The sequence below is a fragment of the Eublepharis macularius genome, chromosome 1, assembly GCF_028583425.1.
Source record: "Eublepharis macularius isolate TG4126 chromosome 1, MPM_Emac_v1.0, whole genome shotgun sequence".
NCBI lineage: Eukaryota > Metazoa > Chordata > Lepidosauria > Squamata > Eublepharidae > Eublepharis > Eublepharis macularius.
Genome location: NC_072790.1, coordinates 108,816,777 through 108,835,154, shown reverse-complemented (window position 1 = coordinate 108,835,154; position 18,378 = coordinate 108,816,777). Strand labels below are relative to the sequence as shown.

General features: G+C 40.6%; 1 protein-coding gene across 8 annotated transcripts in view; it reads left to right on the top strand.

Annotated features, from left to right (window-relative positions):
* Positions 1–18,378, top strand: part of TRDN (triadin) — a 334,586-nt gene that overhangs the window by 74,401 nt on the left and 241,807 nt on the right. For all 8 annotated transcript variants that reach the window (XR_008597030.1, XM_054979502.1, XM_054979172.1 and 5 more), the window contains 2 exons: positions 5,730–5,789; positions 14,007–14,516. Coding sequence is in view for 7 of the 8 variants with exons in the window: in XM_054979502.1 (XP_054835477.1) it covers positions 5,730–5,789; positions 14,007–14,516 (570 nt within the window). In the remaining variant the exon portion in view is untranslated. The remainder of the gene's footprint in view (positions 1–5,729; positions 5,790–14,006; positions 14,517–18,378) is intronic.

The window sequence follows — 18,378 nt, the reverse complement described above, 5'->3', positions numbered from 1 at the left end:
GCTAGTAACAGTTATTGAAGTATACACACCCACTTTGCCTTGTTGCCTGTCTTTCTGTGTGTGTGCATGCATAGTGTCTGCCTGTTTGCCTTTCTGTATTGCTGCTTGTCTCACTGAGGTGCTAAATGCTACCTTCTACCTGATAAGCACTGCTCAATGGACTTCCAGGTTGCAGGCATAAGTTTGTCTCTATGCCTTCTGTCTGGCTGCACAAATTTGTCAACTGTAAGCTGTTGCCCACTATCTAACATTCCTGCAGTTTTGGGGTGACCAACTGCCTCCCTGTGCCTGGTTGAGTATGCTGCCTGCCTTCATGGATGTCAATTATCCACCTCCACTCCCTTTGCCAAGTAAGAATTCTCTTAGGGGAAATAAACGTCTCTCTGCTTTTCATAGTAACTTGATAAGTAGCTTTCTAATTGATAAAACGTACATTTCTTTAAGATTCACAAGATTTCAGTATATATGCTTTTACATTGGAAACTTTTTTACAATGTTTTTGAAGTTTGGCAGAAATTATTTCTTTAACAAGGGTAAATTCCTGCAGAATTCGTTCAAAATTTGATGTAAAACAAAGTTGTTTCCCTCAAAACCAATGGAAATGAATAATGTACAAAACAAAAAAATCTGTTAAAACAAATAGAAAAAAAGTCAATTCCTGATAAATTTAGATCACAATAGTGGTCCAAACTGGAGGACATGGGTGACTAGCAGTAGTGGCAAGAAATGTGGTAGGAGGAGGGGGCGAGAAGGACAGAGAACTTGGCCTCTGATATGAAAAGGCTACATCTGGCTCCCAGGTTTCTAGTCTGAATGCTCCACAAATGTAACATTTATTTTTATAAGACTTCAAAGCCAGTGAGATAAAGCCTTGTTAATCTGCACATGAAAGTACGAAAAGTTCATTCTAATTAGACTGCAGAAGATGTTACATCCCACTCACTTTTTTTTTTAGTGAGGAAAGAGGTTAGAGAAGCAGTGGTTAGCAGAAAATGATTTCTGTTACTGATTGCTGAGAACCTCTAGAGCACAAATGCCATCCTGCTCTGGATCTCTTTATTTCTGCCTTCCAGACTGCTCTTGCCTTGCCTTGTGACTCATGAAATCAACAAGACATGTGTGCATACACACACACACACACACACACACACACACACACACACACACATAAAGGAGCCATTTCCTTGCAAAATATGCATTTAAAATTACATTATGACACTCCTTTAGAGAATTTATCTAGCACAGTGGAGAATGAGCTCAAATCCCCACTCAGCCATGAAACTCACTGAGGACCAGAGCCAGTCACTATCACTCAAGGTAGCCTACCTCACAGCATTTTTTGTGAGGATTAAATAGTGGAGAGCGAAATACTGTATGTATACCATCCTGAGAGAAGCAGATGAGATGAAAGGATGATAGACTAGTTCAGGTAATGGTGAAAGCTTTGTCTCTCAGAGATGAACTCTGCTCCTTCATGTTTCTGTTTAGCAAGAACTGGGAGTGGCTCTCGATTTCCATTGTTAAGCTCTATGAAATACCTGACTTGAAACTGATTTGAAACTGTCTAAGGGCCAAGCTACAAGTGAAAAATGACACTTGAATGGCAAGTGTATTTCTCCCTGTTCACTTGCCCTCCACTCAATCCGCTTGCCAGGCAAGTGTCTTTCGTCATGTGTAGCTTGGCCCTAACTTTTCCTGAATTATATTCTTTCTGTGTTGTCATATGTAAAGCATAACATTTCCCTTTGAAGTTTTTAAATGCTTTCATTCTTTCATTCTTTTATATTAGCCCTTCCCTTACTCTGATGTAATTAAGCCTGAGCAGTTAGTCTGAACAAGTTTAACATTGTGTGTGTATAAATTTTCATAATTTGCAAATTCAGTGCCCTGTAATTGGGAAGTTTCAAATCTAGGACCACAGGTATATGCTGTTGCCAAAAATACAGAGGAAGACACCAATATTTAAAATAATTTTTGAATAGACTATTGGTTTTTGTTGTGAATGATATAATTATTTTACCTCAAGAATTGTATTACTTCAGGCGATGTGTATCAACTGAGCAAAAAGTGATGTCCACACAACTGAGGATATACAATTATAAACTATTGTAAAAAGAGAAATCTAGAAAGGGTTTTCTCTGTTCTGTTTCTTGGTAGCTAATGAAAACATATCAATGAAGTATGTCTTTTAAAATACATGCTCCCTCACAATAATTTAATAAACTGTGCTGGCATCTTATAAAGAATCAGGATGGTTGCCTTGGTAACAAAGATTATCATTGCTACTGCTAGATTCTGTCGGTTTTCTGAATGTGAATTCATAATATTTAGGATTTATTAACAATATGCCTCTCTGATGGAGATAAATTGTATCCTTTTAACCAGCTATGTAAGTTTTCTATTAAAATACAACTGCTTTAGCAACTCAGCAAAAAGATATGATATGATTAGCAGAAAATTAAAGGTATTTGTTATAGAGAATAACATGTGCTATAAAAACTAGCTTTGAAGAATCTGCTTCTTTCCCCTATATTAAGTGCAAACAGGTTTTTTAGGGTATCTTGTTTTTACCCATACACATGGCTGTAACAGTGTACCTTTGTTTTATGGAAAATAGTAAAGGTGGGTAATCACAGACATCAGCGGTGTGGGACTGACATATACATTCTCTGAAGACTCCAGAAGGTTTTTTGGTGGGAATGGAGACACAAGTTTGTCCTTTTCTCCATCAGTGTTGTTTGTGCATGTGTTGCTTTTATCCCATAGAATTCAGGGGAAGCCACTGAGAACTGGATCTGCTTCTAACTCCATAGCCATGACCCTTCTAACTGGATCTGCTTCTAACTCCATAGCCATGACCCTTCTAACTGGATCTGCTTCTAACTCCATAGCCATGACCATTCTAAGTCTTCTCCAATAGCCTTAAAAGGTTTAGGATTGCACTGTTAGTTTTTTTCAGTGATGACTCAACAAAGAGTGCTACCCTTGATCACAGGACTGACTGGCACCCCCTGCTTTTGTCACCCACTTCTGCCCCTTGCCTCTCACTGCCTCTCAGCATCCCAAGTCAGAGCACCCAGCATCATTCCCCTTCTCATTCTTCAGTCATATTTAAAAACCACACAGCAAGCCACACGTGGCCTTTAGGGCTTCCCAACTTGTTGAGGCTGAGATGGCACTGAAATGGAGGCTGCTGCCTTCCAAAAATATGCTACGCAATGCCAGTGCCTCACCTTGCCTTATTACTGAGTTGTACATGGCCATGCTTGAGTGTGAAAAGAGAGATAACAGTGAGAACTGACTATGTAATAAATAAAGCCTTGTATTTAATAGAACAGCTAACACTAACACTAAATAACTATTTAATAGTTCAACTTTTATGTTTATTATATTAAATGAGAATGCTGTTGGGAAGAGTAGCAATGGATGTAAATTAAAGCCAGATGTCTGTGGACAAATGTTCTGTTGACTTTTGTAACACTATCCTTACATCAAGATGAATATTATGTATCTCTCAATAGGACGTGCTCTTATTAAACAAATTCAGGAAGCTCACTTTTTGCTCTCATTTTTGTAAACAATAAAAAATAGACATTCAATTAATTTGTTAAACTGATGCAGCTCCAGTTTTGAAACTGGTTTAGCAATCATGTGATTGCTTGTTTGTTTGAAATCATAATCATAGTTTTACTTTCTCCTAATTTGTTCTTATGATGTCACAGTCTCTCTTTCTTAAATATTGCTTTACATGCTAAAAAAGAATGATTTGGGTTAACTAATAGAGATGGGCACGAACTGAAATACAAACCAAAATTTGTCACAAACCTCGCCGGTTTGTGGTTCACGAACCAGTGGTTCATCAGATCCCATTTCTGATTAATGGGATGAACTTTAGGCTGGTTCATTTGGTTTGTTTTTGGTTCACCACTGCAGACAGCCTGGCGCTGATCAATCAGTTTCCTAGGCAACTAGAGATGAGCTTTCCGCAGTAGAAGTGTGCACCCTGCTGCTTTTCAGCTGATGGAAGGGGGATCCCCCATGAGCTGAAAAAAGCCCCCACATTTGAAAGGAGGAACAGTTCTCTTGCATGCAAGAAAAGTGTTGCTGCTTCCAAATGTCAGCTGGAACTTTAAAGCGTTTCAGTATCTGTTCTGCTTCCCATGTTTGCAGAAGTTTGCTTATTCCCTGCTGGCTTTAAAAGCTAGTAAAGGGCTAAATGGCTGTTTTTCCCTTCCTCCTTTGGGGTATTCACTCACTCCCTCTTTTTTCCCCCAAAGGCAAGCAAGTGTAGCAATGTTGTAACATTGTAGCATTGTGACATTGTAACATTACTGCACTTTCCTCCTGGCTTTAAAAGCCAGGAAAGGATTAAATAGCTGCTTTTCCCTCCCTCCAAGGCATGTTTCAGGCTCTGCAAAGAGAAAAAAATCAAGCATTTTGCATAGCCCTTTGGAAACAAAAGGGCAGGGAGCAGCAGCAGCTTCCCTGTCACTTTGTTTCCAAAGGGCTGTGCAAAACGCTTGAGTGTATGCATATCCCAAAGGAGGAAGGGAAAACCAGTCATTTAGCCCTTTCCTGGCTTTTAAAGCCAGCAGGGAATAAGCAAACTTCTGCAAACATGGGAAGCAGAACAGCCAGGAGCTTTTTTCAGCTGGTGGGGATTCCCCTCCCATCAGCTGAAAGCAGCTGGCATTTGAAAGAGGGAAACTGGAAGCTCACACCCCTGTTCTGTAGACCTTCTGTTGCCCCGAAAGTGATGTTTTCATGAACCACACAAACCAGTTGGGGAACCAGAGCAAATTTGTGAAAGTTCATGAAAGTTCATGGTTCGTGAAACCATACAAACTGTACGGATGGAGTTTGGGGAGGAGAGGGAGCTTGGCCGGGATATGAATCCATAGAGTCTACCCTTGAAAGCTGCCAATTCCTCCAGGAGACTAATCTCTGTAGTCTAGAGATCTGTTGTAAGTCCAGGACAACTCCAGGCCCGGCAGGAGGATGGCACCCCAAATACACAGTAGAATGTGATAAATTGTCAGTGGTCTCAGAAAAGTGTTACTCTGCTTAAGTTAAAACTGCCTTATTATCACGTTGATTTTTGTATATCTATTCAGCAATGATGTTACAGATATAGAAGTTTTTTACAGCAAAGATATCCTTCAGGATGGTTATAGATCCCAAGGTTCTTGTTGCATTTAAGGTACTGTACCAGCACTGAGAGAAGTGCAAGAGTACCCAGCAATGACTGAATGTACAGAGATAACAGAATTATCGACATATGTCTCCTAATGCAAAATTCTAAACAGATCTGGTTACCTCTTCATGTGAAATATCAGAGAAATTGTGCGGGATTGAATAACACCAGTTAAAACCTTCAGGGGTTCAACTGGTTTTCATCTAGAACAAAACAGCAAGTTAATTTAGAGGTATCTTCTCATATAAAAGGTCTGAGGATTTTGGAAGGGAAACCAAAATAGTTTATTAGACAAATATTATGAATGGCATGTCATACATCCTATGTTATTAACAAAATCACAAAATGATAAAGAAAAATGATACATTTTGAAGACAACACATCAAGAACAATGCCACACATGAGCAATATTTTTATTAATAATTTCAAATATTCAAATCTCTAGCTTAGCACTAATGTATTTGTAATGTACTTTCTTTACCACTTTCCTATGACAGTATTTCAATTTCTACTAACTAAATTATGTTACTTCCAGAGATTCAGATAGACAAGACTGAAAAACCAGAGACAATTGAAAAAAAGCCTCCACCGAAAGGTAATTATTTCTATTTACTTTATTATTTTTGTATTCTATTTGTTTGTAGAGAACTGCCACAAAACCTGCTCTGAAAACACACACAAAGATCTTATACTGGACTGAATAACATTATCTGTTAGTTGAAAGACCATCCCTTGGGACTAAGCATTATGAGTGACTCTGGAGAAGCTTCTAGATCCCTGTTATTCAGATGCAGTGAAGAATTTCCTGTAATGGATAGGATCCAACCAGCATTGCCTCAGCAAAACTTCTATTCATTTAATTTAGGAAGATTGCATTGAAACATATGGAAGTGCTCATCATTATTAATTAGAATGAAACTAAATGCATTCCAATCTTTTGCTCAAACAAATGGTCATCTTGGAGCTGGTATAAAACTGTAGTACAATGAGATTACAGAATGATGGCAAGGCAGAATGGACTGTACCAGCACAGATGAGAGATTAATTGTGCTTGATCTCCTGCCAATTTGGCTCATGTTATACTCGCAAGTCACAAGCAGGGAGTCAATTTTTTGGTGAACTTTTCAGATGCATCTGATCCAAGTTAGATGCATTTGATTAGCACAATTACAATGCTTTCTCACAGTTCCTGCCCCCCAACCTCCCATATACTGTTTCCAATTTTTAAAAAGATCATAATAAAAAGGAGGAAATCCCATTTGAGACTTACTCTTTAGATGTAAAATTCCTTCCCGGCCCTGTTAACCAGCAACCTCCACAGACATAGCTAAGGATGGGTATCACAACAAAAGTTAAGTGAAAACATGAGGTGGGAGGGTGGGAGATAGTACTCAAATGCCTTGTGTACATGCAGCTTCCTCTTTTTCAATGTGAGTCATGAACCAGACTGAAACCTGAAGCTGGCCAGTGATTTCCCCTTCCCTTCCTGGCCAGCTCATGGGTGGCTGGGCTGGTGAAGCTACTCTAAGGTAGGCATGAGCAGAAACCAGAAAAACCGAACCACGAGGTTTGTGGGGTTTCCATGAACCACGAACCATGAATCACGAACTGGCATGGAACTGGCCCAGTTATGAACCAGTTCGTGGTTCGTGGTTAATGGGGTTTAATCATTTAATCATTTAAAGGGCCCTTTCCTACCACTTGCAAGTGGCAGGGCCCTTTAAATGACCCCCCCAGCCCCAACCCCCGCAGCTGCCATTTGAGGGATGGAAAGGCCATTTTCAGTTTCCTCTGCTGTTCTGCGTGCCCACAGGACAGCGGAGGACACCAAAAGGAGCCCTCCTGCCCCTCAAATGGCAGCAGTGGCTGCCATTTGAGGGGCAGGAGGGCCCTTTTCCACCTCCTCTGCTGCCACATGGGCCTGCAGGGCAGTGGAGGTGGCCTCCACCACCGCAGCATCAGATGGAAGGTAAGTGGGGGGCTGGGGCTTGGGAGGGGGTGAGGGGCTGGTGCTGGTGCTGGGGTGGGTGGGGGTTGGGGCCGGGGGGGTTGGGGCTTGGGGTTGGGCCATTTAAAGGGTCCTGCCACTTGCAAGTGGCAGGTCCCTTTAAACTATCAGCTGGCACTTGGTGAGGGGGGATCCCCCCTGCCGCCTGCCAGCTGATAGTTTAAAGAGATCTGCCACTTACAAGTGGCAGGAAAAGTTTAAATGGCCATTTCCCCCGGGGAAATAGCCATTTAAACTGGCCCTTTAATACGAACCAAATGAACCAGTAGTCCAGTTCATGGAGTTCATGGAAACCAGCTTCCATGAACCCTGGTTTGCAAGCCCCGAACCAGGCTGGTTCGTGGGGTTTTTTGGTTCATATTTAGGTTCATGCCCATCTCTACTCTAAGGTCACCTGGCTGGGAAGACAGCCAGCACTGGGCAAAAAGTATCATCCTGTTTCCCTTCTCCCACTCTCCCCCAGACACAAACGGTGTTCTAGTTTATGGGCAGGAACTGGACTTACTAGGGTAAAGGAAGGATAACAAAATTTGGGATTTTAAAAATAATCAACTGAAAGCATCAGTTTAATACATTTGAGAAGGATTTTGTTGTTTACATGACATCTCATGAGTTTAACTTTTTTAGATTTCTACCACTTACAGAAGAAAAAGGAAGAAAGTTATTTCTCATTTGCAATTGCTAATTTATACAGGTGATTCTAACTTAAAACCGCCTATTGAAGCAGAGCTAAACATTGATCTTAGTAAAATCAAACAAAGTAAACACATAAAATCAAATATACCCTCCTAGTTTAAAATTAGCCATACAGAAAACCTGAACAGAACAAAATTCAAAATGCAAAAGGGTGCTTGCTCCAAAAGTATGCATTTTTTACATACATTGAACATAGAGTTCACTGGTAAAAATGTTGTATGGGCCAAAAATTAGAATGAATATGCAGAGTAAATATGTGCACTGTGCAATATTCAGCTGGTCAAGCAGAGCGGATTGTGAAAATGTACAGAACATATTGTTACACTGATCACATTACTTTTTCTGTTGCCAAATACAGGATGAACATTCCAATTAGTTTGCCCGTTCTACCCTTTGAGATTTGACATCATAATCACAGCACAACATGCTAATCTTCAATTTTAAGACAACAGTGGTTGCTACATCCTCATAAGGGCATGGAAAGAGTATGGCTTAAGGCTAGACACTTATCTAGGAATGGCAGATGCTGCCAAAATAGAAAACTTCAAATTCCAGGAGTGATTAGATGTTTTAGTATCTCTTGCATGACACTGAATATTTGCAGCACCTAGGCCATGGGCACAAGTCTGGGTTTAATAATGACATTTAGATAACGTATGTAATTCCTTTGATTACATTCACTTTTTGTTATCTTTATTCTTATTGTTGTTTTTATTGGCTTGTTATTGTGGGCATTGGCTTTAAATTGGGGCAGAAATTCAGATAATATGTTGACATTATTATCCCATGATAATCTCATAGATTATTAGAGCTATAACTACTCTTTTTACACATTTGAAAGTACTAAGTAACAAGTGATGTTACCCACTTACTAACATTTGATTAAAAATATGGAGAATTAATTTGCCTTTTTAACCCCCCTCCTTGCAAAACCATGTACACTTACAGTTTTTCCCCCCATGAGGTTTGCAGAAAAATATAAAATGTATGTTTAAAAAAAGCCCAAATCATAGAAGCAATATCTGCATTTAAAAAGAAAAGAATTCTACTGAGATCTTGTATGACTATGTGAGATCTCAGTGGCCATTTTAGGGAGGAAAAACAAAAGGGAGAGAGGGAGTGTGGAAATACCCTGATGAGTGCTTGTCACACCATCTAGTCTCTACATAGCTTTGAGACCATTCTGATTATTGTTCTGCTTATTATACAAAGTGAAGTTTTACATTTTTTAAAAACTTTGTTATCTTAAACTATGGAGTAATCACAATAAACTACATTTCAATCAAAGTTCAACAGCCTATAAAGAGCTATGTGACAATTAACATTGATTTGTTATTTGTATACAAATAAAGTCCATGGGGTGGGTGCCACAAACTGCTAGCACCTTATGACCATAGAAGAAAATGTTTCCCTTCTCACAGTAGCACTCTCTGACTCTGCCCTTCCCGTGAATTGAACTCCCCCAGACCAAAAGCCATCCAATCACAGTGGGGCTGCAGTAAAATGGATGAATCTAATAACAGTGCACTGTTATTAGTGTACAAAAACTGTCTGTTCACCTGTAGTGCAACTGAGAAAAAAACTCAGCTGAGGGGAAAAATTTTCTGACTAGAGGTCCGAAAGTTAAAGAAGTGGTCTGAAAGCTAAAATTCCAACACACTGGGATTTTTATTGGTAGTTGGCAAACCTATCTGAATATAAATGACCAAATGAGTTTAAACAACCAAACCAATTATGAAGGTAAAAAGCCATCAGGGGAGTGGGGGCTATCTAGTGTTTTTCACTGTATGATTATCCACCCACTGGGCAGAAATTGTGGGTGTGTACTTGATGCATGGAGCTCTTGGCTCTCAGGAAATAGATTCATTCCATTGAGGCTAGAGTTGCTAACCCGGAGAAGCTGAGGGAGAGAGAGAGAGGCCTGTGATGAGACCTTCAGGGACCTACTAGAGCAGTCCCAATCCTGTGCTGGCAGCTCTTTTGCTGTCATGGAGATTGAGAGTGTCAAGGCTGGAGGGTATCAGGCTGAGGAGGAGGGGCATGATCCCTTTTGGATGATAGGCTAATATCCTCTTGTACTGAGGATATTCCTTTGGGGTTGGGGGAGTGGGTTTTTGATAGTGGGTGGTTTGATTATTAACCACATGGTGACTTGTGTGCCTGGTATGAAGGTTGTAGATATCATGTGCTGTCTAGATAGGTTGATAGGGAGGAATCAGCTGTCATGATGCACACTGGCACCAATGGCATTGGAAAATGTAGTTGTATTGTCTTGGAGGAAAAAAAATAATTATTGTGCAGAAAGTTAAAGGCCAGGACCTCAAAGGTAGCATTCCCAGAATAGCTACCAGTTCCACATACAGGGCCAGCTAGACAGTCACAGAATCAGAATCTCAATGCATGGGCAAGCAAATAGTGCCAGAAGGAAGGATTTAGATTTGTTAGGCAGTGGGGAACTTTCTGGGACACGCTGAAGCTGTGGAAAAGAGACCAGCTTCACTTGAACCAAAAGGGAACCATGCTGCTGGCACAATATCAAAAAGATGGAAGAGCAACTTTTAAACTAATCCTTGGGGAAAGCTGACAGGAGTAGGAGAGCCTCTGAATGGGGACAAGTCAATGCAAAGGGATGACAGTGTGAACAGTAATATTAGTAGGAACACAATAGAACTTGGAAGTGAGAGTAGGATGGCAACAACAGCACGAAAATATTAGTGTTCTGAAAGACTTGTCACCATGCAGTCTACACTGATTGATTATCATCTTTGTATATCAGATTTCATGCTGAAGAACCTTGCACACAGATGGGCCTTGAACTTGTTTGATATATGGCTATAATCTGTATTTCTAATTCTGAACCTGGTCTCAGAGTGTGGATCAAAAAAATCCACATCACGGCTTCAGGAACAAACAGGGGAGAGACTGCAGCAAACCTGGTGGAGCTACCCACCCACTTCCAGTGCATAAAATCATAATGTTTTAAAAAGTGAAAGAGGGAGACATTTTTTTTAAAGTTTAAAATTTTCTCATGAGATGTCGCCAGTGATTTTGGATTGCCTAGGCAACTGTGGTTGCTTAGATAATAAAAAAAAATCTGGAAGTGATTTTGGGAAGAAAGGAGGAGTGGGCAGGCAGGTAGGACCAGATGGATGTGGGGAGTGTAAAGCTACAACAGAGAAAAGAAAATAGAGCAAAAGAGGAAGAAATGATAGGAACAGAGAAAGAAGCAGGGAAAGGGTGAAAATGTAAGAACTGCAAGGGTTAGGGAAGGAAGGAAAGTGGAGATAGCATGGGGAGAAGGACCAGCAGGAAGATGCGATCTCCCCCATCCCTCCCCATGGTTTCTTGCAGGTCTCCCACTTGTAGGGACTATTTCATGATTACAAATTTGAGTAAAATTATGTTAAAGATTGCCTTTTCATTATGAGTGGTATCTTTTCTTTACTGACTTTCATTTTATTTCATACTCAAAATAATTGGCTACTACCTTTTAGAATTATTTTCACTGAGATTTTCTAATACTTAAAACATTTTAATTTAACTGATTCCTTAAAAAAATAGTTTAAGCCAATTGACTAAATTTCTACTAGGCTGACAGCCTGATCACTAAATACTTTAGCATTTTATCATGCACAAACTGCTGTATAGTCTTGGAAAAACCTCAGAACTTCTCTGCGACCTACAAATTCTGCTATTAGGAAATAAAGCATGGGCATTGGGAAATAAGATTTTTTATCTATAGCTTCTCTTGAACTCAGGTTAGCTCCAGCTTTCTGATGTTTTGTTTTGCTAGTACAAAAAACAGCCCACAGAGTAATTGTGAGCCTTTCGCTGGTTAAAAGTGGGGAATCCCTGAAGAGTTGAGGGTGGCTGGCATCTCATATTTCCCCTGCACACCCTCCCCAAACTATATCCCCTTCCTCTCCCCATGGTAGCCCTTAGAGCCTCTACTTTTCCTGCTTCTCTTTCTCCCTACCCACCAACTAGCCTATCTTCATCTGCAGTTCAGTTTCCCTCCTTTCCTCTTCCTGGCAGCCTTTCATCTTCTCTCTCACCTACCTAACTGCCCTTTTCTCTCCCTGCCCCAGCCATTATCTTTACTTATCTCCTTTTTTTCTGCTTGATTCCCTCCCTTCCATCATTAGCATTTTCAGCCTATTCCCCCACCTTTGACAGGCAGAAACTAAGATGTGGAAGGCTCAGCAATATTGTTGTGGTAGTTTAGCAACCCGCCAAATGGCTACTGAGACCTCAAAATTTAGCCTAATGAGTTCTCAGTAGGCATTCATCTCTCAGAACAACAAGTGTTTCAGTTGTTTTAGGTTTTTTAGAACCCTCCCCAATTTTTCTATGGTTAAATATTTGGAAGTAATAAGAGACATAGCTTAGGATTTGTACTATTGAACACAATCTTTTGTAATGGACACTCACGCAGCTAAACTACCCCACCTGCCAGTGATTTTCAACAGTATTCTCCCATATGCCATCCCTCAACTAAAATCAGGAAATTCATTACAGCCATTTGTTCCCATTCATTGCAGCAACTTCATTTGGCAACCTCACAGCAGGGCAGCTATATGTAAACTGGTCACTCCAAATATTAGCTGTGTTGTAGATTCTGCAGATGATTGGCATTGTGTTGTGACTGGAGTCCATCCTGACCTCTACTCTGTTGGATGGTTCCTGGCAAGAAGTCAAAGAGACCCAGGGTAATAGCAGCAACCAGGCTTACTTGGTATTACAAGCCATCCAAAGGCAGTGTTTAGTTGTATTGTCGAAGGCTTTCATGGCCGGAGAACGATGGTTGTTGGGGGTTTTCCGGGCTGTATTGCCGTGGTCTTGGCATTGTAGTTCCTGACGTTTCGCCAGCAGCTGTGGCTGGCATCTTCAGAGGTGTAGCACCAAAAGACAGAGATCTCTCAGTGTCACAGTGTGGAAAAGATGTAGGTCATTTGTATCTACTCAGGAGGGGTGGGGTTGAGCTGAGTCATTCTGTAAGAGTTTCCCAGGGTGTGGAATGCTAATGGCGGGAGGCTTCACTGAATCCTGAGGAGGTTCTTTTGCATATGGATTGGTGCTTGATGTGCTAATCTTCTCTGCAGGGCTATTGTCAGGTGTGGAGTGTTTTGTTGGCCTGGTGTTTTTCAGAACTGGAGCCCATGCTCTGTTCATTCTTAAGGTTTCTTCTTTCCTGTTGAAGTTTTGCTTATGCTTGTGAATTTCAATGGCTTCCCTGTGCAGTCTGACAAAGTAGTTGGAAGTGTTGTCCAGTATTTTGGTGTCCTGGAATAAGATACTGTGCCCTGTTTGAGTTAGGCTATGTTCAGCCACTGCTGATTTTTCAGGCTGTCCAAGTCTGCAGTGTCTTTCATGTTCTTTTATTCTTGTCTGGATGCTACGCTTTGTGGTCCCAATGTAAACTTGTCCACAGCTGCAGGGTATACGGTATACTCCTGCAGAGGTGAGGGGGTCTCTGCTGTCTTTTGCTGATCGTAGCATCTGTTGTATTTTTCGGGTGGGTCTGAATACTGCTTGAAGGTTATGCTTTTCCATAAGCTTTCCCATCTGATCAGTAATTCCTTTGATATATGGCAAAAACACTTTTCCTGTAGGTGACTGTTTTTCCTTGGTTGTTTGATTCATCCTGGGTTTGATTCATCCTGGGTTTCATCCTGGGTTTTTCCCCGCACAAGGAAAAAAATGTGTAAATTTGCATACTATGTTATGGATATTGATTGGTTTAATACAGAAGTATTTTCTGATACCATTAATAATAACATAATAATAACATTTGATTTATATACCGCCCTTCAAGACAACTTAACACCCACTCAGAGCAGTTTACAAAGTATGTTATTATCCCCACAACAATCACCCTGTGAGGTGGTGGGTCTGAGAGAGCTCTTAGAAGCTGTGACTGACCCAAGGTCACCCAGCTGGCTTCAAGAGAAGGAATGGGGAATTAAACCCGGTTCTCCAGATTAGAGTCTCACTGATCTTAACCACTACACCAAACTGACCTTTTTGCTGTATTTTTGAAACACACCAAAACTGCTTTTAAAAGTATGAATTTCACAGATGTGAAAATGTTGGCCTTTTCATTTCTAGTAATTCACAAAGAAAAACTCGAGAAACCTGAAAAACAGGAGAGACCTGAGAAACCTGAAAAATGGGAGAAACCCGAGAAACCTGAAAAATGGGAGAGACCTGAAAAATGGGAGAAACCCGAGAAACCTGAAAAACGGGAGAGACCTGAAAAACCTGAAAAACAAGAGAAACCCGAGAAACCTGAAAAATGGGAGAAACCCGAGAAACCTGAAAAACGGGAGAGACCTGAGAAACCTGAAAAATGGGAGAAACCACAGAAACCTGAAAAATGGGAGAAACCTGAGAAACCTGAAAAATGGGAGAAACCCAAGAAACCTGAAAAATGGGAAAAACCTGAGAAACCAGAAAAACAAGAGAAACCTGAAAAACCTGAAAAACGGGAGAAACCGAAGAAACCTGAAAAATGGGAAAAACCTGAGAAACATGAAAAACAAGAGAAACCTGAGAAACTTGAAAAATTGGAAAAACTCAAGAAACTAGAAAAACCTGGAAAAAAAGAAGTATCTAAAGGTAAATGATAAATAGTAGATACTGTCTTGTTAGGTGCCTATGCACATTTGGATCAGAGAGGCTGTGAATGAATAAATGAAAATGAGTGCAGCAGCACTATTACGGATCCTGTGTTGCACAAATGCAGCGGTGGCTGTGGAAAGAAAATCTCTGAACTTCCTCCTGCTAAATGTAGTTAATGGACCCCTGGGAACAGCATGGAGGAGGGCAAAGTGGGAGCTGCAGTGGGAGTAGAATATTGTTAAAAACCGCTCTATTCCTTAGCAGGTGGAAGTGTCTTTCTTAGCAGAAAGCTGTGCCATAGTCCTCTGTTTATAAACTCATTGAAGCGTTAGGCACTGGAACAGATTTTCCAGCATGTTTTACACAGGCCAGAAGGTTTTGTGCCCAGAAAGCTTTTTTATCTTCTTCATTGAGTGTGGGCAGCAGAGGACGGGGAAAGTAGTGAAGTTTCGTATTCTCTGGAAAGTTGAGACTGTGCAGATACAGCATCCTCTGGCACTGATTCTAACCTTATAATTTTCCATTTTTTTGCCCAATAAAAAGTTGATTGCTAAGCAGGCTTGAACCCTAAGAGTGCATCATCACATCATGTGGAACCAAAAAGGGGGCAATGTGCTGCATTTTTCTTCAGCAGATCTAGAAACAGGCCTCAAATCTCTTGGAACTTTAATAACTTGGTTGACTTTCATTCCCCACAAGATCCTGTTTCCCACATTCCAGATAACAGTCATATTCACAATGGGAATTCTAGCTGGGAGGAAAAAAGGTGTTTTCTCAGTGACAAAAAAAGGTGTTTTCTCTTGGGAAGACAACACTCAAAACAAGAAGATTTCCTGACAACAGAAATCTGCCTTAAGGAAAAATGTCTGTATCCCATGTAGCAATCAAATAAAAAACAGTTATTGTACAAAAACAAAAGTTAATTGTCCAAAAAAGCCCTTTATGAATATTAATCTTGTCTTATTTGATATTACAGAAAGAACAATTTGTTACAGTGGATCCATGATAGCAGCTCCGTGGGTTCAGTTCTAGAAAAAAAGGCTGCACATTCACACAAATTCTAGTGGCTGCTTGCATAAGTCCTTGGGAGAGGTGCAGATATATAACACATCACCTCCATGTGAAGGCCTGCTGATGGCTCAGCATGTTGTGCACGAGGGCCACTAAAAGTGTGAACTAGACCACAGCAATTTATGAAAAATGTTTACTAGATGTTACCACTTATGAGTGGCTTGCACTCAATTGTGGAGACCTAGCCCAAATGAACAATACTGCTGTAATAAATTATTATTGGTACCCTGAATCTGTACTATGAAGCATTTTAGGCTTTCAAGGCTGGTGTACTCGTGAGAATAGTTCTCTTCACCAGTGTCATAAACATGATACCTGAAAAACCGCAATGAAATGTAATGTCATTTACTGAGTTTGAATCAGCAGAGAGGAAAGTGTATCTGGTTTTAATTTCTAATCAAGTGAAGAACTTAATGAGAAGTTAAAAACCAGAATAAATTCAGAAGGTAATTAGCTACTACTGCATAAACATCTGTCCACTGGTAGATTAGAACAAGAGTTCACATTACTGTACACTCTATAACTTCCAACATATTGCTAAATATGGTTAGAGACTGAATAGTTGGTCCTCTCTTTGGGCTGTTCTGGATGCTCAACTTATTCCTGAGTTTCTTACAATCAATCTACGAGTGCTGAAATCCATTTGGGAACAGTTCTTCCACATTCCTTCCCTCCCTTTGAATTTTTACAGTTGTGGAGTGGATTTATTTTCTTCCTCACATGCCTTAAATAATCATGATTTTCAAAGGAGGGTGCTGTCTTCATTAGTAGCATCATCAGTGACTTCATGGTAGTCTTACTTTTTAAAGTTTTGAGCATTTTTAAGGGCTGATTTTTTTTTTAAAAAAGCATTAAAATCCAGTCTTTGCACGGAGAAACCTAAAAGGGGAGCAGTTCTACCACCCATACCCCCCCCCCCACAGTCCAAACTGGAAATCTGTGCCCAGGATGACCCAGAGCCAAGAAGTGGAGGCTGGCCTTGGAAGGGCAAACTGACCTGTATTGGGACAAAGCCCATAGCAGCAGTGGCTATGTGCTTTTCAAACGTGCTGCTTTTCTGGTGCCAGAAGTGGCCACAACCTGCCTTCTCTAGGCTGCCAAGGCTTTCACAGTTTTTTTAAATGGTTATTTTCCTATCGATATTCCAATCTACCATTGTAATAATAGGTGCAACAGGTTCTCTGAATTCCCAGATTTAATTTAAAAATAAAAACACTGGCCTCAGACTTACCTGGGGCTCCGATTGCAGGCTGCAGGGTGGGGGTGTGTGTGGCACATGGCAGCTGCCATCTTCTTTGGAGCCCAGCAGTTCCAAACAGCCTACCATGGGGCAGCATGTGCGGCCTCCAATTCAAATTCCCAGCTGACCAATCAGAACCCTCATTCCAGGTTATGGAGGGGCAGAGCAGGCAGAGGATCTGGAAGGTGCAGTCTTCCCTGAGGTCCACTGCCAGAGTACTTATTTGGGAGCTTCCTGGGCTCCTCATCACTTGACCTGTCCCTCCTTTTAATCACAATTGTTCAAGGCACTGTTCCATTGTCTGGCTTGGGGTCTATGTGGGGGACATTTGTATATTCTATGCCTGTGCTGGAGTTTGCTGTTATTTACTTTTGCTTCATCACAACTTGAGATAGGGCTGTTTTGGCATTGTTCATGGTTCCTTTATTGGGGTGGGGAGGGCATGCAAGTCCAGTTTCTCCATTTTGGGGGTCCTCTTACAGGGTCTTGGGAGTGAGGCATGGCAGATACATGCCCAGTTTGGGAGTTGTTAGGGCATCCTCATTTCCAGGTCGCAGGGGTGTGCTCCTACATTTCATCCTGTGGTCCCTCCAGCAGATGGGCTGAGGGGGTGTAGTGGATCATTGGCTGCAAGGTAGGTCAGCCAATGCTTGTATCTGCACCCCCATGCTATGCCAATGCTCCAAAAGTTGTGAACCAATAAAGTTGTGGCCTTTTAATTCCAACAAGTTGTCTGGAGTTTTCTATTGCCTTGTCCTTACCCCCCTAACCCATTAACTCTGGACCAGTAAAGTAAACCTCTGGCTCCTTCCCTTGTGGAGATATAAGGAAAAAGAACATCTTCACAATGGAATGAGTTAAAGGCTTACTTTTAAAAAAATGAAAGCTAGGAGTTCAGAGAACCTGCTGCATGTATTTTTATAACAGTAGGTCAGTATATCAGTATGAAATTGACAATTGACAGGATATGAAGTCCCATAAAATCCATCAACTGTTTTGCTTAATTTTTGGCAGAATTCAAAGACACCCAAAATACACCAAGATTTAATAGTGACTCTCCTCTCTGTAGCAAAAATAGTGATGGCTTACAAATGGAAAGAGCCTAAATCACCACCTCTAACTAAATGGTACAACAAGCTATGAGAATATCTGACATTAATAAAAATCTCAGATGCCTTGACAGATACAGAATATCACAAATCGGGTTTGAATTTCTTTCAAAAGTGTTCTCCTCTAATAGAGAAAATGTCATCTAATTTAATTGAATAGAAATATTGTCATAACCACATTCTTCACAAAATAATATATTACTAAATTCCTGCTCTACTCACCTCTTGCTTTCTTGGTCTAATATGGAAGAGTATAGTTTGTTAAGTTGCTCTATATGCTCAGTATTCATGTACTTGTTACATTCTTGTTTCTGGAATTCACTGTTATATTTGAACTAATCTTTAAAAATGAAGTTTGTATTGTATTTTTTTCAATATTTTTTTTTAAAATGACAGTTAAAAAAGATCAAAAATAAAACCAGGAAGGGGGGAAGGAAAG